General features: G+C 39.0%; 2 protein-coding genes across 2 annotated transcripts in view; one reads left to right on the plus strand and one right to left on the minus strand.

Moving 5' to 3' along the window:
• The window catches only part of GLP2R (glucagon like peptide 2 receptor), a 76540-nt gene that overhangs the window by 24877 nt on the left and 27036 nt on the right, over positions 1-24627 (plus strand). The window contains exons 2-4 of the mRNA XM_039385310.1: positions 11410-11554; positions 15506-15666; positions 22411-22504. Of these exons, the coding sequence (XP_039241244.1) occupies positions 11518-11554; positions 15506-15666; positions 22411-22504 (292 nt within the window). The 5' untranslated portion in view covers positions 11410-11517. The remainder of the gene's footprint in view (positions 1-11409; positions 11555-15505; positions 15667-22410; positions 22505-24627) is intronic.
• On the minus strand, positions 22-11699 carry GSG1L2 (GSG1 like 2). Its single transcript, XM_027748622.2, has 5 exons — positions 11384-11699; positions 9763-9810; positions 7273-7425; positions 5068-5179; positions 22-277 (listed from the first exon to the last, which is right to left on the minus strand). The coding sequence occupies exons 1-5, from the start codon at positions 11691-11693 to the stop codon at positions 22-24; spliced, it is 879 nt and encodes a 292-aa protein (XP_027604423.2). The 5' UTR covers positions 11694-11699.

The following is a 24627-nucleotide window of genomic DNA, read 5'->3' on the forward strand; positions in this document are numbered from 1 at the left end:
GCCTATAGATTCGATTCAGCTTTACAGAACTGAAATAGTGGCCAGGGGACGCAAGCCTCTTATTGCGTGCGTGGGGTCCTCCGTGGTGTTTTGAAAAGAGTTCACATACACATTGCAAGCTTTCTCTGGAGCTGTGTGGTCAGGAAACTTGTATTTAATCTTTAAACTCCTTTCCAGCTTTTTTCTTTTGTGCTTGAATTCCAAAATAGTTTTTGTGTATTTGTTAATAGTGGTGACAGCTGCAGCCATACAGCAAGCGAAGGAAGCCCATGCGAGGCTATAAACAAAAAGGTTTATCAGAAATTAGCAGGACATTTTCATATCCAAGTCCTTCAATTTTATTTTTGAAAACACTGCACACGTACTTGTATTGGTGTGTATTAGGGAAAGATGAGCACATTTGGTGAGGAAGAAAGATTCTTGGTTAATGGCCATCTACAGATCTGATTTACATAGTTGACCTCTACATATTTGTTACAATATTCACATTTGACATTCCTGTTTAATGAAACCTTTCCTCCAGTTTCACTGTTTACTCTGCTTAGAGCTTAATGTCAGAAAAAGGAATTGCGAAAAATGCGTATTCATTAAAAAAATAAAAGATGTGATTACTCAGAGAACTAATCTCACAGGGGACACTGAGAAAAATGTGTGTGAATTATCCAAAAGTGTTTAAAAGAACAGAGAAAGCACAGTTAAACAGTTGACTAAAACAGATTCAGAGCACTGAAATGCATTCCTGGGAAAATACAGGTCACGATTAATAGAGAAAAAAGGACATCGAGTCTGAAATGGTAAAAGTAAAACCCTAAGAAGACAGAACTAAAAAAAAGGATATTGAGGTACAATTTGCCAAAAATAGGTGAAATTCCAGGCTACCAAGAGGTACAATTTGCCAAAAATAGGTGAAATTCCAGGCTACCAAGAGGGCAATGCATGCTGGAGGTGTAAAAGCAGCATGTAAAAATATGTTCACAATGGCATGGATTGGAGTTCACAGTGCAGGAACTTGCTCATCATGGGCTTTTTTAACACGGCAAGGTCACAATTTTCAAATGAAATGTGCTTTGGTGGAGAAGTCAATCTCATCTCTCCCTCAGAGCTGTTTGTTACCCCATCCTTGATGTGGTTCAACAAATTAATTTCTGTTTTTAAATAAATCCTTCTCCCTACCTGCTTTTTTCCCCATTTCCCTCCTCAGTATTTTTGGCCAGGATTGATTTCTAGGGTGATCAGAAATCAGATGTGTTGACAGAATTTGAGGATAGTGGAGTATGGCACGGGATGTGGAAGGATCCCAGAAGCAAGAAGGGGAGCAGCTTAAGCAGTCTTTGCTCCTAACATCAAAGTACACCCTGAGTAAGAACTCTTATAACAAAGAGAGAGCAAGAATAGGGGAAAAATCATCACATTTTCTCCCCATGCCAACAAAGCAAGAATGGGACAGCAGGTCTACCCATGGTGCTGTGTAACCTGTGGGTTCAGCCAATCATGGTAGATAAGAACTGAAGATTCAGGCTCTGGAATGACATAAAGGGGGCTTAGTAGTTCTGAGTCGTGTAGTTGGCATTTTTGGTTGAATAACTGAAGCACAGTCACATTAGTAAACAAATTGATAGAACTGATATCATGAAGCACAGATTTTTTTTAAAAGGTGCTTTTCCTAATTCATCCATTGAATCTCTTTGAAGGACTCGGTGACATAAGGGTAAGAAACTGACTTCAAGAGAGCCTCTATAAAAACTGAAAGAAATTAATCTCTTATGAACGGATTCTCTTGTGTTAAAAGAGAAAAAAAAACCACAAAAGACAGAAATAAATGGTTTTCCTTTGACAACATAAGCATACTGGTGTGATTTGTCAAAGTTTTTGCCAGAAATTTTGCTTTTCCATAAACAACTTGGAAATAATGGGGAGTGCCCAATCTGACTAGAGAGGAAGTGAGTCTTGTTATCAAGGGAGCCAGTGACTAAAGGGCGGTTTGGCTGCAGAGGAAATTCAGCTTCAGTAAGGAGAGCATTCAACTTCAGTTCTGCCCAGAGACAAAGGAGACAAGGGGAAATCAAGTAGGTTGACTGGATAAGGAAAAAAACTAAAGCTACCAGTCCTTCATCTGCATAAGAGACATGCCAATAGAAGCTCAACTGGATTATGGATTTTCCATTTTCCTGTAGGGAGCATTCCATATGAGGTGAGTTACGGGAATTTAGTACAGAGGGCAGCTCTTTAGAGAGAAAATATCATCTTTTGGTGTGAGGATGTCTCAATATGAGAAACATAATGAGCATGAGAGATTCACCAATAACAGAAATGTCTTTCAACCTGCAGGAAAGCTGCTGAAGAAAAGAGGAATACAGAAGGAATTTTTGAAGAGAAGTTCAGGGATATCACAGAGTTAGTCTATCCATTGTTAGCAATTCCAGCACAGTAAAGGAAAAAGGAAGGTCTTCATGTTTCTTTGGCCAAACGGAAGAAAAGCCCTGGCCAAACAGCTGGATGGACATAGGGGAAACTGTGGCAGGTAGAAGATTCATGACAGAGGCTCAGTAGTTCTTGCAGGAATACTGCACTACTGGGTTTGGTGACTGGGAAGAAAAGCAGCTGCCATGGGGCCAATTCTTTGGGGATTTTTTGCTACTAAGGAGATGATTCTAAGTCCCAATGAAAAAACAGCAGTCTTTGCCTGTGCCTCTGCCTGCCCACGCCCTTCTCATGGTTTTGGTGGTCACAGGTGGGTGCTGAGGTAATTAGAAAAGAATGTCAGTTGTAATCAATAATGCCCCTTTTTTTGGTATCTGTTCCCTTTCCTCTTGTATAAGACAAATAGCATTAGCATTCTTCCTCTCTTACCATCAGATGCAGTCAATGGGAGAGCAGCTAAGGGAGGCTGAAGATGAAGGTTCATATAGCAGGAAAGGAGGTGCAAATGTAGGTTATCAGAAGAGAGACAACATTACATATGAAACAGGACAAGAAGAAAGAAACCAAGGGAGACAACTGGGAGGGGTGTGTGAGGAACCTGCATGTATGGCTTGCTTTACTTTTAGATTACTGTCAAACAAGGTGGTGCAGTTGCAATTTAGACCTGGGAAAAGGAAAGAAGAAAATAAGTCTTGATAGAAAAATGGAGCATAAAATTCATTAGAAAAAATGCACCACATAGATCATCCTCCTCAATGTCTTCCTGTACGCAGATACTGATGGCTTGGAAAGTCTTGTGTTGGTAGAAGCATTTCTTTGGGCATTCGGTGGCCCAAGCTGCCCTGAATCATTAGAGGGCAGCCGTGAAATCCTTACTTCCATGTGTGTGCTACATGGTAAAAGTCATTCGTTCAAGGGCTCAGGAGAATATTGCCTGTAGTGGCAGCAGTGTTGACATCAGTGATTAACATGACAATGATGGTGATAGTGGCACTGATGGAGTTGTGTCCGTTACAGTACTAGTGACAGTGATTTGGGTGTTTTTCTTCTTCTCCCGGTGGGATGGAAAGGAGGGAACAGGGTCCTTAGTACCAGTCTGCAGTTTTCTGTTTCCACTCCCATAGGAAGGGGCAGATAATGAAGGAACACTCCTCCTTTTTCCACTGACTGTTCTTCTTACTGGTTTTCGGGTAAAAACAGTCCCAGTCCCATTCATGAAAGAAATTGAGAGACTTTCCAGAAAAGAGATCCCAAAAAAAGGAAAGCCAAATTATTATTTCAAGAACAAACATATGAATGAATGGAAGCAACATGTAAGCCTGAAAGGATGGAAGAAGGATCCTGCACACCTTTTGTAATACCTGTTGGGGTTATCCAAGTAGCCCCTGGACATTGTCCTAGGTGTTGTCTCGATGCTTGGTGTTGGACCTTCTCAGGTACATTCTTCCTGACAGAAACATGATCACACTTTTGACTTTGAGCAAGTGGGTGACATATAGGTGCTGTGCCACCTTATCTGCTGGACAAACATGGTAAAATACACCTTTTGTCACGAACTGGCTGATCTCCAGCTTGGGAGGACTGACCAGGTCCATCCTTCTGTGCTCTGAGAGCACTAGAGAAACATCTCTATCTATACACATGTAGCAATAACTTCAAACAAACTGCTTGGGAAACAGACTCCTGGAAAGAGGCAGAACAATGCACACTGACCTTCAAATGAGACTTGAGTTAATAAGAAGTTGAAAAGTGACAGAACAAAAGACAAAAGAAACCCCAATTTCACTGCAAAAATCCCTAGTGAGTCTGCATCATAGGGACCACGTGCAGCTACCAGCGCCTGTTTGATAAAGATATAATAAAAGTAGAAAGAGCAACAAGAACAACTGAAAATGTGAGCTGTGATCTCACCTATCAGACTGTATATAAATGAGACAATCAGCCTGAGCTCTGGTCTTCTGACCTAAAATATTGATCCTGATTGACTTTTGATTTAACCCAATACAGTAGTTCCTATTCTTTTTCTCAGTCATGGTTGGGAAAATAGCAGCAGTTTCCAGCACCTGAATATTCAGATGTTTGCTATTGATCAGATTCTATGGATTTTGAAAGACACACTTCTATAGCAAAAATTAATCTGAACAGCCCTCTTTCTGAATACTAGATCTCCTCAGAAATGAGGCCAAAATAATGTGGATTTTACCTAAGCCTGTTTTGAACTTTGAATCATTACTTGTCTATAATGTTCCAGATACAACAATCTCAAGCACATATGTGATAGGCAAATGCCAGCCTAAGTGGCTAAAGCTGAAAGAGTTTTAAGCAATTTATGTAAGGCAGTTGTCCTGGGAGATGAGGATACTAAATCTGGGTCTGATGTGTATGGAGAAGAACCTCTGCTTTGCGCAGGGCAGTTGGACATCTCTGTACCGCCTGTAGGAAGTCATATGCAAAACTCACAAGTTTAAATGTTCTGTGTAATAATCTAAGACAACTGAATTTTGAGAAGAACAACTGGTTACTGAACTGCATCCTCAGGAGTGCAATAAGGGAAACCCATTGCTTATAAATTAGGTATACATTCCTTGAATGTAGGGTAAAACAACTGAAATGTAGTGGAAGAACCAAATATAAACCAGTAAGTACCAATAAGACCAGCCATAATCCCATGTGTGAGGTCTCCAGTCTTCAGGACCAAGATTTACCGTCATTTGAAATACAGTTGTGTACATCATGTGAGCAACCATACCCAGAAGACCTGAAAAGTATATTATAATAACATTAGAAAATTTATATTGAGAGTGTTCTTCTATGACAACTGTTTCCAGTTATCCATTGAACTCCTGCAGAATATTTTATGAACTATCTGAATTCCATAAAGCACTCACAAATACTGGACACTAATACTATAATTTAGATGTATTTAATGTGTCATGTGCCACTATATTCATTCATACACTCCCTTAACACATATTCTCTATGGCAGAGGAATCTAGGGGCGCAGTGGGACATGCAACTCATAGATTTTAAAAAGCAACAGACTAGTTGGCCCTCATCCTCTGAAAACTTCTTAATTATATAATACTGAGAAAGGATCAGCTATTACAGAAAAGCATTGCTCAACTGCATTGTGCTGGACACATTTCCCACAGTTTTCTGTCATTCAGTGGAAAGATTTGTCAAAGCTGTATGCCATTCCCACTGCTGTAAATGCAGTCAGATTTATCAGTTATGAAGGTGAATAAAAAAGTGGACAACACTTACTAAAAAGTCCTGAAAGTCTAGGTTGTGAAAGAGGTTTATATTGAATAATTTAATTTTCAAAATTACTACTAGGCTACTGGCTGTTTCTAGGAGTATCTGTTTTCCCTAAATATTTTGTCTTCCGGTAGTGAACTTCCCTGTAAACATTGATATTTTTTGTTTCCAGTTTCATTTACAAATCGATAAATACCCTTGAATTATCAACTATCCCACTGTCCAAAACGTATGAGCTTCTCCAAGCAGACGGTCCCATACCAAGCTCGCAAGCCCAATTTGTTAGGTGATCTTAAAGTAGGTCTCTTTCATGAATTGCACAGCTCGCGTTCTAGCGCACAGTATCCCTGAGGCTCCCGGGCATAACAAATCCGTGCTGATGTGGCCTGGCTTCAGTAATTGCTGGGAAATGGCCTTCCCTGAAATACTGGTGTTGACTGAAACACCACCCACAGGCAGTTAGGAGAGCCCTTGGTGTAACACCGAGCCAAGAGGCTTCATGTTTTCAATCTCTGCATCTGGCACCGTATGGCAGACTCCTTACTGAACTGTTTGGAAAAGTGGTTTGACTGTTGATGTGGCTATCAACATGTGGGATGTTCTTTAATGTGTTTTTTTTTTCAATGTGTGGGAACGGAGAGCAGTTGCCCATCTCTCACCAGAGAGGTGGTGTGTCATAGCTATTGCTGAATTACACAAATTTCTGTCCTGATTCCTCCAGTCTGGCTGCCTAGAAATGCATATAACTGGAGTGTGAACATGAGCTCCTGTGCTGGAGATCTCCTGTTAGTTAACTCTTGTACAATCCTGAGTCAAGCTAGCATCTCAGCTGTGACTTCAGGGTAGTTTAGTGCCAGAGAAATGGTGAAAATGTTACTAATATAGATATAAAAGGCAAGCATAGTTATATGCTTGCTTAGTCATAGTGCCTGTCAAGCTCCATTTTCATCAAAGGCCACTGAGGGATAAAGGACAGTGTTATCAATAATCTGTATTTCATAGCAGCGTAGTTAACTAGCAATGCTTATGTATTTAAGAGAAAACACTCACAAATTAGAATAGTAATTTCTGTATAGCCAAGAGCCGCATATGGGACATCATAAATCTACATACCTATGGTCAGAAAATGTCACAGAGAGATTCTTCTTTAACTGACTTCTTCAGTTAAAACATACATTTTAGAATTTAATTTAGTCTGAGCTAAAGACTGAGGGAACTGAGAAATCAAATAGTAGCTTTAATGTGTTTTTTTTCAACATTTAAATATTGTATCAGGATTTTTTAATTGTATGTTTTCAATATAGCTAATGTTTCCAGTAGCAGAAGTTTAATTTGCATAGTCTGGAATGAAAACAAAAATTATAAAGTTTAAATAATTGAATTAAAAATGGCAAAAGCTATATATATAAAATACAAAATAAATAATATTAAAAAATAATTAATTGAAAATAATATTTTCCCATAATATTTTGCTTCATCTTGTGTTGTTAGTGTCTCCATAGGCATTGTAAGAGTTTTGAAACTTGGACACTGTTATTAATTTTAAAATGGAAGATTATTCTGGATGCAATTAATTGAGATACTTAACCGTACCTGCTAATACGGTGACTACTGCAGAGAAGGCGTTGATCTTTAGCCCGTCAATGACAGAACTGTAGTAGCACATTTCTACTGACATAAGAATGTTTCCTGTCAGAAGCAAAATGACGTAGAGAAGCTCTGCTACAATAGACAGCCATAAAACCCCTGGAAACCAAACCAATAGCACTAATATTATAAGCAGTCATTTAGTATTTTCACAATTTCCTTCTTCTTCATTTATATAGTTCATACAACATTAAACAGAAGTTCAAAGGCTGTGAGGATGCCACGATAAGATCTATGGGAAGACTTCAATGTCAATGGACACCCTAAATCATAATTTCTTCTACTGACTTGGTCATTTAGTGGAAGAGCATTTGCATGTTCCTGTTATACACTTAGAAGCTTACAGTATAAAATGGGGCAGTATGGTTTAATACTCAGCAGTTACCCTAAAATCACAATGAACCAAAGTTAATATAAAAAGAATTACTATCCAATTGTCTAGCTGTCCTGGTTCTGAGTCCAAAGAGAAGTGTACAGGAACAGCGGACCATGTCACCCAGCTAACAAACTGTGAGGCCATGCACATAGGGACACTGCCTGTGGGTCTAGTCATTAAATAAAATCTACCCCATGGGCTTAACTTTCTGCCAAACAGGATTTTGATTTTCAGACAGAGAAGCCTTCATGAACCCAGGCACTCTCCAGGTTTCAAGGGGATTCATTTCTCTGGTTATCTGCTAATTCATCTCTTTTTGGATATCTGGTAATTACATCTTATGCAAGAAATTAATCCTGCCACTGAAGTCTCTCAGCCTGCTGTTTGACCTTCAGCATGCTGATGTCCCACAACCAGGAGCAGGAGACCTTCTTGTGTCCAGATTCACAGTAGCAAGAACTGGTAAATGACCTTCCCTAAACTTTTTAAAAAACAAATAAATGTGTCCTGACACAATTAGTTGTACATTCAAGTACATTCATTTCATATGAAGATATATACAAACTATCATAACTTAAAAACCAAAACATTGCTAAGATACGTCCTTGACTACTAGACACCATTTAGGATAGCAGACAATGTGTGGTGAATAACCTCTACTGCTGGCTTTGACAATGTCTGTGGGACTTCTTTGATTCACTGGCCATTTAGACATCAAATTCTTGGGCCAGGCTATGTGTGGGCATTCTTGGGCAAGGTTTATTGCTCCAGAAAGTCTTTGTCTCATTAAAAAATGGTGGTTTTCTTTAGAAACTGCAGATGTTACATTTCCCAACAGTTTTGGCTGCTCCAGCTGTGGAACTTGCATCTTAACACTTTTAGTGAGTGAGCCATCATTCCATATGCACTGACCAACGGTGATCATCCCTGTGTATGAGACCCACAGGTGATAAATTCAGGAAGGGTGAGCCTGCTGAGTTTTGTGCACACAGCAACCATAGGCACGTGCAGAACACAACATGGCTCTTCTCCTGTGCAGGGCAGGAGCCTATTTCCACACAGTATTTCACTGCCCAGGAAGAGCTTTTAAGTTTGGTGTTTAGGTACATTTGGCTGTCTAGGTCTAACCTGCCAGTGCCTGTGATGCTTGCTGGTGCTGTTCACAGAGTTAGTTTCACCACTATATCCAACAGTAGTTTTCCTTGTGAGGATCTCTCAGGGCAGAGCCTAGAATACACCCATCATTTCTGAGGACCATGTCTGTGTGACTACACCCATATCTCATTTATATTTTTTCTCATGCTATGAAACTCTTGAATTATTAATACTCAGTGACAACCTGCAATAGGTGGAAGGAAGACTAGCCTTCAGAGTCTGAATATTTCTTCTTGTCCAAGGGACTGAGGTTGCATATCCAGGAAAATACTCCAATCCCAGTATCCTGGAAAGAAAGCCTTTTTTTTTTTTTTTTCTGGATCAACCGCTTGCAAAGTGATTGGTCTAATCAGACAAGTTTTTACACTGTTTTTACACTGGGGATTGGGCAAGGGAGGGGGCACTTCACAGCATCTGCAGGAATGTTTCGTGGGAATATGAGTCCTTCTTTGGAGGAAGAGAATAGAAATGTCTCCTCACAGCTCTTTGCAAGGCATAGGGAGGAGATTCTGACTGTCATCAGAGAGCATAACTCCCTCAAGTCCCCTCAACATACAAGAGTGAATGTTCACACATTGCCTGTCCCTCTGTCCTCTCAGTTGTGTGGTGCAGGCCACAGAATTCTTGCCTGGGAACATGGAGTTATGATGAAAAAGCGTGCAAAATTTACAAATTTATTCAAAGTAATTTCAAAAGCCATTCATATTCAAATGATGTGTCTTCAAAAAGACATAGATTGATATTTGAAGTCATATGGACCTCATTTTGAAGTTGAAAAACTAAATAAAGGAAAAAAAGTCTGTGTAGGATCAAAGCTAATAGTTTTGAAAGTAAAATGCAGAATACTTATATTGGTAAATGTGATCAAGAAAGTTTTGATTACACAAAAAAATATGCATACCTACCTCGATCAGAAGCTGGAGTCAGACTGATAAAGCTTCTACATTTCTCACCTAAAAAAAATCAGGATTACTTTGTATTCTGTAATGATCTAAAGAAATAGATTAATAGAAAGAGGAAAATGCAAAATCTATCAGAAAAGCAGAAACTGGGATGATCAGGAAAAGTTATTTTTGATGTATATTTTTACACAGAGTGCCTGGTACATCAACCTACTCCTGGGGCTTAGCTAGAGAATCCTTACAGACTTTTTCAAGGTGGAACCAGAGCCTAGAAGACAGAGAAAGGCTATGAACTGAGTTCCAAAAGGCGGTACCTGTGAAAGCCAGAATAGGAAAATTATCAATTCCTTTGGAAGATTGTCAACCTGGGAGCAATCTTCCTTGTGAGAGGAGAGCTGCTCTCCTTACAGCAACAAGGCTGCTGCTCACTCAAATTACTTCTAAGCTTCATTCCAATTTCTTTCTGTAAGCTTTGATTTTCAAACCCACGTGACCCCCTGAGCCCCACACAGATGCTGTGAACAAAGCTCTTCGAATTAATTCCTCTCTGCTCTGGAAATGCTGGGTGTTTTTTTCGAGCTCCTAACTGCACCAAGTTGGAAAATATGGACTGGTCATAGCAGATGCACAAATTAAGCAACCTGGTATTCATAGCAATCACCACTTGAAAGGTATCTTTTGGACATGTAGTTTGCTCTGATCTTTGAAATTTACCCCATTAAAACTGCATAATTTACAAGACCTTCTGGTAGAACTGGATCTTCAGGACAGGTGACTGTGAAAATATTTGCATTTTATAGCACAGGTGACAGCTGATTTGATTCCTCTGAAGTTCTGTTCTAGTTTTCATTTGTACAGTGATCAGGACAACAAGGGAAAAACTTAGTGTTGATCTGGATTTACAATAAATGCTTGAATTCTTGAACCAACAATCCCCTTATACAAAGATCCAAAATTAACTGGAAAGTTTCTGTCATTGCAAGCTAATTTCATTCTACAGATATTTACATATGCAGAGTGAGACTCAATTACATGCTACCATTTTTGACAGGTAAGTCTTTGAATCATGTTTTATCAAGGTGAAAAGAATCGTCTTCTGCTTTGATTTATGAAAGGTGAGATGACAGTAAGAAAGTAGAAATACTTGTGATCAAGAGGAAATCCAGGAAATAACTAAGATCCCACAGATTTAATAGTGCAGATGATTTTTAAAACAAAAAAAGTCAGTTTGTGCTTTTTATGTTGCCATAGAGGATCAGAAGCAATTGTTTAAGGAAAGTATGTTCATTTTAACTAAGGGAAAATAGAACACTTCCCTGTTAAAGTAATTTAACTTACTGTTATGGTTAGAAGAATAAAAAATAAATAAATCTTCATCTGTACCACAACCTATCACTAAACCAGAAAGACAGCCTGTCACTCTAATGTTCTTTGCAGAATTCGTTATGAAATCTTGACTAGACAGTACCCTCTTACGGTCCCCTTTGCCAGAGAAGAGCAACTTTTTAAGGATATGAGTACAACAAAATACATACATGATAATGCTGCAGATCAGAAGAGGACACCAAATAAGTAGGAAGAACTCTGATTGCTTTCTTGAGTAAATTTGCATGGTTTTACTCACCTTCTTCATTTATCATTTCTTCACAGGAATACCAAATCCCAGCATGAAACTTTCGCTCAACGAATTTATCATCTCCTGTCTCCCAAATATACTGCACAGCTTGGCTGTTGTTGGCATCAGGGCTGTTGAAGCGGATGCAAAGATCCCCCTTGCTCTCTCCTGTACAGAAAGGTTTGGCAACTTTTCTTGTCCCTTCACACCAGTAACTGCTACTGAATGCTGTAATAGAGAAGGCTAAAGAGAGAAAACTGAGAGAAAATGCTGCTGAAGCTCTGTGCCGTCTGTCTGTCTCTGGGAGTGAGGCTGGCATCCTGCAGGACTGCACTAGCAATTATTCTAGAAAAAAACCTTTTAGAAATTTATGCATCTATCTGCCTGGTGAAACACCTGCCCGTCTTTACCATCATATTCTTCATTCCTCTCAGAAAATTGTACCAGCTTAGGAGTTAAGACAGAGAGCAGAGATATGGGCATGACCAGAAATCATGTGGCAGGAAAGATTAGGGATGTAGGACAGTGTTGTTTGGCAGTAATTTGTTGTGAAAGAAATATGAGGAATAGGGGCAATAAATTACAGTTTGCCCCACGAATCACAGGAGTAAAAATACACAGAACACAGAAGCATTGGAAGTACCCCAGGATGCAATCAGTAAAGTTTTATTTATACAAAAAATTATGCCTATTTACCTTGATTGGCAAATGGAGTCAGACTGATGGAACCTTTATATTTCATAGCTAAGAAATAAATAAAACAAATAAATGCTCCTGTTACACAATGTTTAAATTGAATACAGTTGTGACTCTTACTGTAAAGAAATTATTAAGGAGCTAAAGCCAGTTGCTAAGCATTTCACAGCCATTGCAGCACTGCTCAAGAACACTGGAAAGGCAAGTGCGTAATGTCAAAAGTTCCACCAGTTACAAATGAAAGTCGTAAGTTACCTGACTTTGCTGTTGACAGGTTCCTGGGCGCTGTCCAGTCTGCCTCCATGAACACGTAATACAAGTTTTGCCCAAGTTAGGTGAAAAGTAGAGAAAATGCTGAATTATTCTCATTTTGGCTGTGCATCTGCTCTCTCTGGAACAGCATTTCTTTTCTCTTCATCTGGGAAACATGTCCCACCTTGACATTGTTATATGTACTGTTTTTTCTGCCTGTTTGATGATGCAAATAAGTGATGCAAAGAACCAAAAGGAGCAGGAGTGTTGGTAAGTGACTACTTCATTTTACAACTGTAAAGTCAAAACACACACCATAGGGGAGAATGATACCAGAGGACAGTGAAATTACATGTATATATTTTAATGAAAATCTTTTGGATTTTTAAGACAACTCTACCCAAAGATGTCAGAGTTGGAGAAGCATGTGACTAGATAAGTCCCCTCATGAAACTCAAAAGAACAGGATAAATTCCTGCTTTAGGTTGTTACGAAGAGCTCAGTTTATAGGGCTGACCAGCAACAGAGTGAAAGACCAAGCAGGTCTGGACTAAAAAGGCAGAGCAAATCTCACAACCCTGAAGTCAGATGTAGATTGAGCCAGGAGTTATTATTTTCTACATATTTGTCTTACTGCATCTTCACAAGGATGTAACATTTGTGAACCACTGAATCCACTGAGCATTGACACTGCTTCTGGACAGCTTTATCAACTGCACAGCAAGTATGAGGGGAATGAAGGAGGGAAGTCCTCCTAAAAGGATTACACATTTATCTATTTTTCCTGTAAATAATCTGCATATGGCTGTATTCAAACATATTTTGAGACCTATGAAACCACTGATACCTTCTGGTTGACAACTGCAGTCTAAGATGTTTCACGGAGACAATTTTCTGCTCATGCCCTAGCAATGCCGGTACCACAACTTTCAAATCAATTCTTCATATAAGAATGCTCTATATAATAGGAGAAATATATTGCACAAGCATTTATTGGTTAGTTCTGTCAAACTGTGAAAAAAGAAAGAAAATAAGAGAGGAGCAAATTCATTACCTGGACCCTCCTTCAAAGTGTTATATGCAGTAATTTTTGCCAAAGTTGAGAGGGCGCAAGGGTGGGCAGCTGTGGTGAGCATTCAGCAGTATGACTTTCCTTGCTTACAGTGTTCTAGTAAAAATTGTAAACAGTAGCTCAGAAATTCAAACTTCAGCTCTGCCTTCTGTCTTTACCACTTTCTAGGTGGTATTAGTGTCCTTACAACATACTGTGGGTCTCCTGCTTTGACCTAGTCCTGAGGAGCATTAATTCTAGACAGGGACCACAGAGTTCCTTCATGTTTAAACTTCTGATGATTTTAAGAAGTGAGCATGTAAAAACCAACAACTCGTAGATGTCAATAACTAAAGAACAGACTCAGCTGCTGAGTGATAGCTATCAGTGGAGAAAACGAGGGGACTTGCATGCTTGTATGCAAGTGATGCAGTGCAGTTCATGCCCTCACTGAATCACAGAATCATAGAATGTCCTGAGTTGGAAGGGACCCATAACTGCCAGGCCGCTGGAGTAGGCTGGATGCATTTCCACTGTGAAGAGCACTTCCACATCCCATGTCAGGGTACCCGTTTTTTTTTGTACCACATTCAGACTTTATGTAAAGATGAGACATGGGTGTACATCACACCCTTCCCCACCCCTGGATTCCTCCAAAAGAGAGTTTTGTCACATGTGTAGAGGAGGGAGTGGGGTCACCCTGACAGTCAGGCTGATGGGGTGTGCTGCAGGGTGTATCTGCCACACCGTTTGGGTTTAGCCTAGGTCTGTCTTTGAAAACTGAGCTCCTACTAGCCTCCACAGCCCCAGGGTGACACCTCTGCCTGTTCTCCAGGCATGTTGCTCACACCTCGAGGTCTTGGCCAACAGCAAATTGAATATGAGTCAGCAGTGCCCTGAAGGTAGTGCCACATGAAGGTGGTGAAGAGCCCAGAGGAGCCTTATCAGGAGCTGCTGAGGGAGCTTGGGTTGTTCAGCCTGAAGGAGACTGAGATCAAACCTCACTGGGGTCTGCAGCTTCCTCCTGAGGGGCAGCAGAGAGGCAGCTTCATCTCTGCTCTCTGTGCCAGTGAGAGAATTGGAGGAAATGTCTGGAGCTGTGTCAGGGGAGGTTTAGGTTGGATATTAGGAAAAAGTTCTTCCTCCAGAGGGTGGTTGAGCACTGGAACAGGAAAGGATCACGGCTCCAACCCTGTCAGAGCTCCAGAAGCATTTGGACAACACTTCTATGATTCTCTGATTCTGAAAAGGACACGAGCTATCCTTGAATAGCCACAAGTTTCATTTCTCTTGGAAACAAATGACACAACATCCTCTTGACTCTCCATATTCCCAACTCAAAACATGACAATTATAAACTAGACCCTAAAATTATTGTATTATAAATTATTTTATTCTCTAAAACTACACAATGTGTAGATTTATTAATGTATTCAGGATTTCTCGACAACTGGAAAAATTTTTTGAAAATTTAAGCTGAAATTCATTGTCAGTTTCTACAACCTGGCCACTGAAGCTGTGAAGAAAACACTAAATGTCACAATAATTGTAGCAAAACTTTAACTGCTGGTCACAAATTTTTTTGCACATTTAGATTCTCCCTGATCCTGCACTGGCATATTTACAAAACATAACAGTTTGCACATTTGCAAAACATATTTGACAAAACATGATCAGAAAGCATAAACCCAGCTATTATTTAGCTGCTTTCTAACAGCCAACTAGAGTCAGCAAGCTTCCTACAAAAAGTTTTTCTTGTGTTCTAAGACATCTTTTAATGATTTCGTGAGGTGTGTGTAAGTATACATGTGAATTTTTGGAGCTGGATTTCATTCTGGCAAAACCACTGGCAAAATTCCCATGGAGCTTCAAGGGAACAGCATCAGCCCCTTAATGTTTTAATAGTTTTCTGACTTCTTATTGGCTAATGGACAAGCTACAGTAAGCAAAATTGCTGTGAAGTTTAAAGTAAGCTCTCTCTGCCTTTAATCAGAAAAAACCAAAACGTAGTTGGAGTCTGGCAAGCCTAGACAGTTTAGGACACTTCCTCACTTATTTGTAGAGAAGATTCATGGAACAGTGGCACTCATAAAAGAAGACTTTTTTTTTTTATTTTTATTTTTTTGTACAAGACAGAGTGAAAAAATTGATCTACAGTAGAGTGAAATACTGGGACAAATTTAATAGAATGGGCATGGTGACACTTTTTGGTCTTGATTCCAGCATGGGACTCTGGACCAGAATATCTCCCACATCTGCCAGCTCTGTCATGATATTCTTTCTCGTGAAACAGGTAAGCTAATTCAATAATTAATAATGGACAGTATGAAAGCAGATTTCTACCTTATAACATTTTGACCTTCACAAACAGCATGTTTGTTTCAAAAATCCTTCTGACATAACAACTTGTTTTTATTACAAATTAGTCATGAGAAATGTTGGCTGCAAAGCTGTAGAGTTTTATATTAGAACTCAATTCTACTAGGTCGTTTATTACAATTTACTTCTATTAATACTCATTCACACTGTGAATAAATTGTGTTTACAACCATTTATATAATCTCTTTTCCTACCAAGATTGATCAGTATTGAATTATATTTGTTTTTCAGTTTTCCTACCAGATATCATTACTATTGTGAGTCATGTTTATTTTCTACTGCTTTTACTCTGTTCTAAAACCAGTTTTGCTTTGTTTCTGGCACTACCTTTTAGCTTTTCTCTTGTATGAGGGGTGAGCATTGAATCTCCCATTTGTGAAATGTGGCGTTACTGGTTTCATTCAGCACCTCCCTCTCCTACAGAAGGATAGTAAATCTGTATACGAGTTCTACCTTTATTTCTTGTAGAGGTCCACTAAACTCTTAATTTCCTTTTTTTTTTTTTACTAAATAAAAAACATCTGAATTCTTACTTCTTTCTTCTATATTGTCTTATAATTCGGAAGAATTTTAGGTATTTAATGATAAAATATCTCAGTGTAATTCACTTCAAGGAAATTTTCAAGTAGGTTTTTAATAATCATTATTTATTAATATCAATCTTGATTTGAATAAATTTTCAAAATAATTAATAATATGTGGTAAATTTCAATTCAACAGAATAAAATTCATATATAGATTTAGGGTACATTTCTTTGAAATGAGTGTATATAGGCATTAGCACAACCGACAGATTTACTCTAAACTGAAATCAATAAGGTATTTCTATTCACTCCTTCTCCATTCTTTTGGCTTTCTAAGGAAGTGGGTTTGCATCTTTATGTGCTGGAGAGCTGATAACTGTGTTTCTAGCTGTTTTGTGAAGAAAAAGCTACCAGGAAACTCAATTTATTTTTTTAAAAAGAAAATATTCCTAATGCTTTTCTATAATTCAAATCTGGGGCTTCTCTGTTTGTAGCTTCTGTTTATAGAACTGAAACAACTCTTAGGCTTGTGAAACACCTTGGCCAAAGCACTGGTTCCATCAGTGTTAACAGAAAATCTCCCGAGTACTTCTGTGAGAACAAAACTTCACAAGACTATAAATCATAGTGAATTATTTTGTCATAGTGGTTCTCGGAACTTGTTTAAAGAAATATGTACTATATTTCTTTATATTTTATTTCATAAGAAAGAAAAATTTAAAGGAATAAGAGTCATACATCACTATATCTGTATTTTCTAGCAAAAACTTCTATAAATATGAAAAATAATAAACCAGGCCCATGGCTGAAAGAATAAGAAAATATTTAACCTTTCATTTCTAGTTTACACATACATTGAAGGATTTTTTTCTGTCCATTATAGCATAGTCTCAATAAACAGAAACGTTTCATTTCACCAGTAGCTTAGTAAAAAAAATTAAAAGCATGAAATCCTGATTATACTGTGGTCAGTTATGAAAAATTTAAATTTAAACCAGTCTGCAAATCATATATAATCCATTTCCTAAATGAAAGCTTCAGGTAGCACTTTCTGCTACATCCAACATATTTTTAGACAGAGGTGTCATCTTGGTGCCGTTTGTGGACTCTGAGCAAACTAAATAAATTGCTGATTTCTTTTGAGGTATCATCATCAGACTTAGTCATATTATCCAGACGGAGTTGCACTAGGGGCAAGTACTACTCATTAATGTTGTCCTGTACTCCTTCTCAACATCCTCTCTTGTATGTACAACTCCAGAAATGTCAATATTTCCCTGTACTGCAACATTTAGGACAGTAGGAAGAATTTCTTCACAGAAAGGGTGATTTGATTTTGGAATGGGCTGCCCAGGGAGTGGTAGAGTCACTGTCCACAGAGGTGTTTAAGGAAAGACTGGATGTGGCACTCAGTGCCGTGGTCTAGTTAACGTGGTGGTGTTTGGTCACAGGTTAGACTTGATCATCTCAGAGGTCTTTTCCAGCCTAATTGATTCTCTAGTTCTATGATTTTCAACAGATGGTTCATGTAACTTCATTTCTACAGCTAAATACAAATTTTCAAAAAGTCCTGACATATATCCTCCAACTGTGGCTCCTACAAGCAAAACATTGCATTAGGTTTATCATGGTGCATGCTCTGCCAAAGGATTCGTGTTTCTCTGTGATCTAAATGACCCTTATTTTCCCCTGCCATGTCCAGGGACACCTTCCACCAGACCAAGTCGCTCCAAGCCCTGTCCAACATGGTCTTAAACGCTTCCAGAGATGGGGCATTCACAGCTGCTATAGGAAACCTCTTCCATTCTGATTAGCAATTTAAATCTTTTATATGTTCTTCTAAGTATATTTAAAATTGATTTTTCAGATCAGCTGACAGCTCAACTTTTTTTTCAGCTGCAGCTCTGGTTTTACATAGACTTGATGTTTTTTCATGAGAAAGTTTCATGGTAGAAAACCAAGCAACTCACAAGTATTTACATCAGTAGTGACCAGGTATTGGCTATCTGACCATGCCTGCAGCTTAGAAGAAATGGACAATTCCATAAGGAAGTGATGTGGTTCATTTAGGCTTAAACTGCTCCTCACTGTGGTCGAGTGAACTTCTTCGTGACTGTCTGTCAACCTTGTCTCCAGGAATGGAACCAAACGAGCAGTCATGTAGCAGTGAGGCTTTCTTTGTATTTCCTTGTCTGTTTAATGCATTTGTTTATCAGAAATTGAAGTGTTCTCCCTTAAACACTGTCTTAAAGTCCTGTCTCCAAATGCATCATCTCCATGTCTCTGCCTCTTCAAATGAGGTTCACCGACCTATGAGTGTCTGAAAAATCTCCCATGGTTCCCAGCATTTTGAGGCCTGCATGAGTGAAATGTCAAGATGCTTTTTATTTTGGAAACATGCATTCCTTTCTCATGGCTGTTGTAAATATTCTCTCCTTATCTTACAAGCCCATCAGAGGAAGAATAATTATAGCATTCCTACTCCCTGTAACTTAAGGTAGAATGTCTGGAAATTAGCTGAGAGACTAAAAGCAGAGCATTGAGTGGGTAACATTTTACACAGTAAAAACATGCATGAAATAGCGATCCTAAGGAAGACCTAGCTCACAGTCTCCATTGTTCTTGTTTTGAAAGTAAATAAATATGGTTTTCTTTTCTTTCTTTAAAAAAAAAACACTCCATAGGTTCAAAGGAACAAATACAGGTGAAGTTCACAGCCATACATTGTTTTCTGGTTATAAATCTCAGCCCTTAGCACATCACAAAGCTCAGACAAGTTCAGGACAACAATGCATGTGGGAAAGGCAGTTTCAAAAAAAGGGTCTAGTCCTGACAAAAGGAAATTGACTTTTCCTGGAGAACAGAAAAGCATTCTTTTGGTAGAAGGATTGTTTTCGAAAACTTACATTTGGTTTGGTCACCAAAATTTACTGATTACAATTGGTAACATTTTAAATTTTCATTTCAATTTTCATTTTCGGTAACTTACAGTGACAGTGTTTTTTGACTGCTGGCCTGCCTCTGGCCTCTCAAAGCCCTGGTTTCAGGAGACCAGGGTGCTCATTGCACAGAGACTTCTTAGGTTGATGTTCTTTTCCCTGGATGAAAAATGATCAAGTCATTGTGCTAATATTGGACTGTAAGCAGCATCTAGCATTATCCTTTCTCTGATGCTTGGATCCTAATTGGGTATTTCTTCATCAGCCCAAATTACCAAAATTATTAATTTTGCATTTAATTCTTCTATTTTTAGCCATTGCTTTTCTAAACAGTAATTATCAACTATGGCCCTCTTAAAGGCCTCTGCAGTCAGTGTTGTATGATAAAGATGTCCCAGAAAATATGAATATCCATATATTTAGGGAGAGTATGTTAAAGTATGAGAGTGTCCTTGGGAAACCTGCAACCCTTACATTGCTAAAGGTATATGCCACAGATGTCGACACCATCCTAAACACTTCAATCACTGTATATAAAATCATTACTAAAATTTGTCTATAGCTGGGAATTTAATTTTTTTTTTTTTTGAGTATAGTAGATTTGATATCAGAACTAATTTTATCATTGGAGATAAATTAAATTTTTTCCTCTCTGCTAGCAACTGTTGATTTGCATCCCTGACTTCACCTTTTCATGCTAATGTCTAGGTCTCTTTCCTTTCTGCCTACAGGCTTCCCAGTGCTAAGGGGGTAACTCAAGCCAGCACATCCAAGCAGGGCTCCTAAGACTCTACTCTCAGTCCCTTTATCAATCAGCACTGACAATCCCCTCAAGCCCTGCCATCTGTGGCCACAGAGCGATCCACATCTTATAAATGCTGCAACATGCCAGAATTTGTCTGTCAAAGCAAGTGCCTGTTTAGACATCAATGTCCTTTTTTGCTTTACTTGCGGTCTCAGCCCATCTTCATCCAGAAAAGAAAAGAGTGGGTGATAGGCCCAGTATGACCTTGTGGGTTGAGGGTGGATTGTTCTTGCTTTTAGGAGCAGCTAAACATGTTTGGGCATGGAAGATTCCAGGGTGAGCAGGCAAAGAGAAAGAGCCAGAGCCAGTGTTCTGGTTCCAGCCATGGTAGGGACCCAGAGATTATTCCATGACACCTCACATCATTGCTGGGGGAGGGGGAAGGGGTTACTTCCAGTCAAGCAAATGTGGAGGAAGGACTGGTTTGGTACCGTCTGTTTTCAGGGGTTGATTTCCATGTGAGTAATTTCTTTTCTTGTACCCTCTATCCTTAGTACTGATGGTACTGTTGCTGTTCTCTTTCTTATCTCATTGCTGTTTCCAGTAAATTGTTCTTATCTCAACTTGTGATCTTTGCCTTTGTGCTTCCAGTTAGAGAGGAGAGGGGAAGTAGCTCATGGTTTTATTGGGAGTACTAAACTGGAGAATACCATTCCTAAACCATGACAGCCTGGAGCCAGGAGCCTGCCAGCATAGGAGCAGTCAAGCAGTGGAGACTGCTCTTGTAATCACAGGATGGTGGCTTTCTAGAAGGGACTCAGTAGAGTCTGCTATCGTTAGACTGACTAAATCCGAAGTTAAGACTGTCTTCAAAGCTTCACTACTAAAAGGGAGATTTTTCTTGAGGTGCTTTTATTTCTATTCTTTCTAAACAGATCACATCAACATATCATATTCCAGATTAAACTGTCTTCAGAAATGTAGCTTTTCAGAATTTAAAAATTCCTGATCTCCTCTGGAAGAGGAAGATCGGACCGGAAGGTGTAGAAAAAACCAGCTTTGAAAATATCTAAAACATAGATATTACATAGTAATAGTAGACATCATATATTGATATAAGGTATTAGATATAAGATTAGATATTGAAAATATCTAAAACAAAAAAAAACCCAACCCCCAACCCCAGCAAAACCCCCAATCACGCAAAAACATCTCATCCTAAAAAGGAAAAAAAACCCAAATAAAAAAAAAAGGAAAATAAGTGTACTTATAAAAGTTCAGAACATAAGAAAATCCATTTGTGTGAGATGTTTTATATGGAGAAAATTTTGAAAAGGGGAAAAACAATTCTCCATTTTATTACATGGGTAATCTTGAGGGCAAAGACTCTTCGCACCTATGGACACAAGAGGAAAGCAAATTAGTGTCCTGTCCAGGCAAAAAAGGGCAGCACGGTGCAGATGAGAGAGTAAAACTAAGATTTACGAAAGTGTTTCTTAAAAAAAAAAAAAGAGGAAAAGAAATATGTCTAGGGCACAATTGTGCAGCTGCTAGTGAAATAAGTGGTCTTTGAAATGCTGGACAGGAGTACAGAACACACCAGAGGAAAGGTGGTAGTAGTTAAATAACAAAGCTTATTCATTACTCTTATATTCTTTTTTTTCCTTTTTTTTTTTTTTTTTTTTTTTTTTTTTTTTTTTTTTTTGCTGTACTACTCAACCAGGTGTGCTTGATTATCTTTAAAAAACTGTAAAAATAAACAGCCCTCAAAATTATCGTCAGTCAGATTCCTACATTAAACTAGCAGAAACACAAATCCATGGCTGACCTTGGCATAAGTTAACTATAAAAAGACTAGAAAGACTGTAAGATTAGTGAAGATCAGCACACATTTTCTACAGTAGAGGAATGAAATGACAATATTTTTAGTGCACCTTCACAATTCCTGGCAATTAAATGTCTATGTAGATCTTTTAAAAGGGACTTTACAGAAGTTGAAAAAAAAAATTGTGGTAATATAGCACTATGGCAATACATTACTTGTTTGGGCAGAGACAGCAAATGAAGAAATTTCAATAATAGTGTGGTGAGGCCCTGGCACAGGTTGCCCAGAGAAGCTGTGGCTGCCCCATCCCTGGAAGGGTTCAAGGCCAGGTTGGACGGGGCTTGGAGCAACCTGGGACAGTGGAAGGTGTCCCTGCCCATGATGGGGGGCTGGAACTACATGATCTTTAATCTCCCTTCTAACCCCAAGCTTTCTGTGTTTCTGCGATTCTATAATTTCCAGAGAAGGAATGTCTGTCTTTATCTCCCTTTTTATCTACCCTCCATTGTCCTCTCTGTCCTCTTCTTTCCTCTTCTCTGACATTTCTTATAATGGAAAGAATCCTGCCATTAAAGACCACAAGATTCTAACTGATTTTCCTCATGTACAGTATTTTCACTCCCAGGCCAAAGGATCTCTGCTGGAAAAAACCACTACTGAATGGAATAAATATAAACAGGAATGCTTGAAAATGCTACAGGAATCAACTATAGATACTGGTAAGGAATTAAACAGCACAATAAAGAATCATGTTAAGTAACATAAATGAATATGCAAATCATGAAATTAATGGCTCTCTTATTCCTGAAACATATTAGGTTCCTACACATAAAACCAGGTCATATAAAGAAAGGAAACACTGAACAGATGATGCCACTGTGGTGTGTCATTGAGTGCCTGGTCCAGAGGTATCTGCTAGCCATTTTTTTAAGAACCTGGTAAGACCAGTTTTCACTTCCTGTTTCAGCCTGAAGGAAGTCAAACCTGATTCCTGGAAACTATGCTAACCACAGGAGGACAGAGCACCCAGGAAAAAGAATATGTCTCCCATTTCTGTACTTTGAAACCTGAGCCATGGCAAAAAAGGACTCAAAACACTTGGGACATGACAGAGGACAGAGTCTGTTTTCTGCCTGGTCAAGGCAGCTGAGGAGCTGCTGCCTTCTCACAGGACTGCTTGTGCATTTTGGGACACAGCCATTAGGATAATAAGCTGAGATACAGAACCAGGTTTCCCCATGTTCGCTTGACACAAACATTAGCTTTATGTCCCTTGTTTATTCTCTTGTGTCTATGGCTCTTGGATTCTTGGATAAAGAGCAGTATAGCTTCAGAGGACAGCGTCTTGTCCTGAGTCCACACCTCCCAACTTTGGTTAGGTGCTCAAAGTTTTATGCTGTTTGGCAAAAGAGGATTTTATAATCTGTCATTATTTCACTCTGCTCATGTGTAAACTCTGCTCAGTAGAGTATAAACTCGGCTCAACTAGGTGTTTTGTCTTAAAGAAAAGATAGCAAGGGTTTGGTTACAGTAGTTGGAGAAATCCAAGAAGCAGCTGGGAGAGAGGTGATTGCAGTTCACCAAGGAAAGATTAAAAGTGAATCTGGCTATAGGCAGGTATTGAAAGCACCCTCACCAAATTTGATGGGGACTCCAAACGAGGAGGTGAGGTGGATGTGTCAGAAGTCAGAGTCATCTGCGGAAAATAGGACAGAAAACACAGAAAGGTCAGAGAAAGAAGCTTGCATAAGTTACATGCTATGTGACTACAGTCAAAGAGGCAAGAAAGTGGTGAGGACTGCAGAGAGGACAAGTGTTTTTCTGAAAAGCAAGGGAAGCAAAGCACAGATCAGATCAGCCAGTACACGTGCAGTATGGTTTACAACTAACGCTGACAGGAAAGAAAGAGAAAGACTAGTGAGCAGCTAGAGATCAATGACCAGTGGTGACCTTGGGGTGCAGAAACCCTCAGCATGATGCAAAAGAAGAGTATGTTCTCCTGCGAAGGCAGAGAATGGTGTCTTTGGTGGCAATTAGAACTAAGCCAGATGACCCTGGCAAGATATTAGAGGGAAGTAGTCTGTAGTAGGTGATGAAGAGAACTATGGGGACTCAGAACTCCAGTTTTCATGAAATCAAAAAAAAAAAAAGAGGTATTTTTCTGGCAACCTACCCAATCTACACTTGAACAAACCTTGATCAGAAATTGGGGAAAGGAATAATAAAAATGCAGCTGTAAATGTTAGCAGCTACACAGGTCATAACACAGATGGTGCCACAGATGTTGAGCCTCAAAGATAGAATGGAATTTGTAAGAATGCACATACCGTGCTCTGTATTTGAACAGAAGCACCCCACAAAAGATGCTAGTGAGATAGCACACGATGTATTTTTGCTAAGTGAGAAGAACTTCGGTGTATCCCAAAAAGAAAGACACTAAGGAAGCCATTAATGCATTTTATTTTTTGTTACCGTCACCTGATTGCACCGTTTCAATTCTGCGTTATCAAATGTTTTATCTTTACCTTAAGCCCTGGGAGTGATATGATACCTATGAATCTTAAAACTGAGTTAGTCTGAGATATTACCAGCGATACCACCTCTGGTAATGTCTCTTGTAATAAGAGATATTGCCCAAAGACTAAGAGAAGTCACTGTGAGAAGCTGGCAGAGGTCTGAGCTAAGAACAGTTGTCACAGGGTTCGGGAAAGGTGAAATATCTTCCATTTACCAGTCTGCTGCATGTACCAAAACCAATGAGTGATAGCATGTCCGGAATCTGACTGTTATATTTGGACCACAGAGGCCTCAGGATCATAGTCTTGTAAAATCACAGACACAT

Source organism: Pipra filicauda, unplaced genomic scaffold (genome assembly GCF_003945595.2).
Source record: "Pipra filicauda isolate LSUMZ 115617 unplaced genomic scaffold, ASM394559v2 scaffold401_size638136_pilon, whole genome shotgun sequence".
Lineage (NCBI taxonomy): Eukaryota > Metazoa > Chordata > Aves > Passeriformes > Pipridae > Pipra > Pipra filicauda.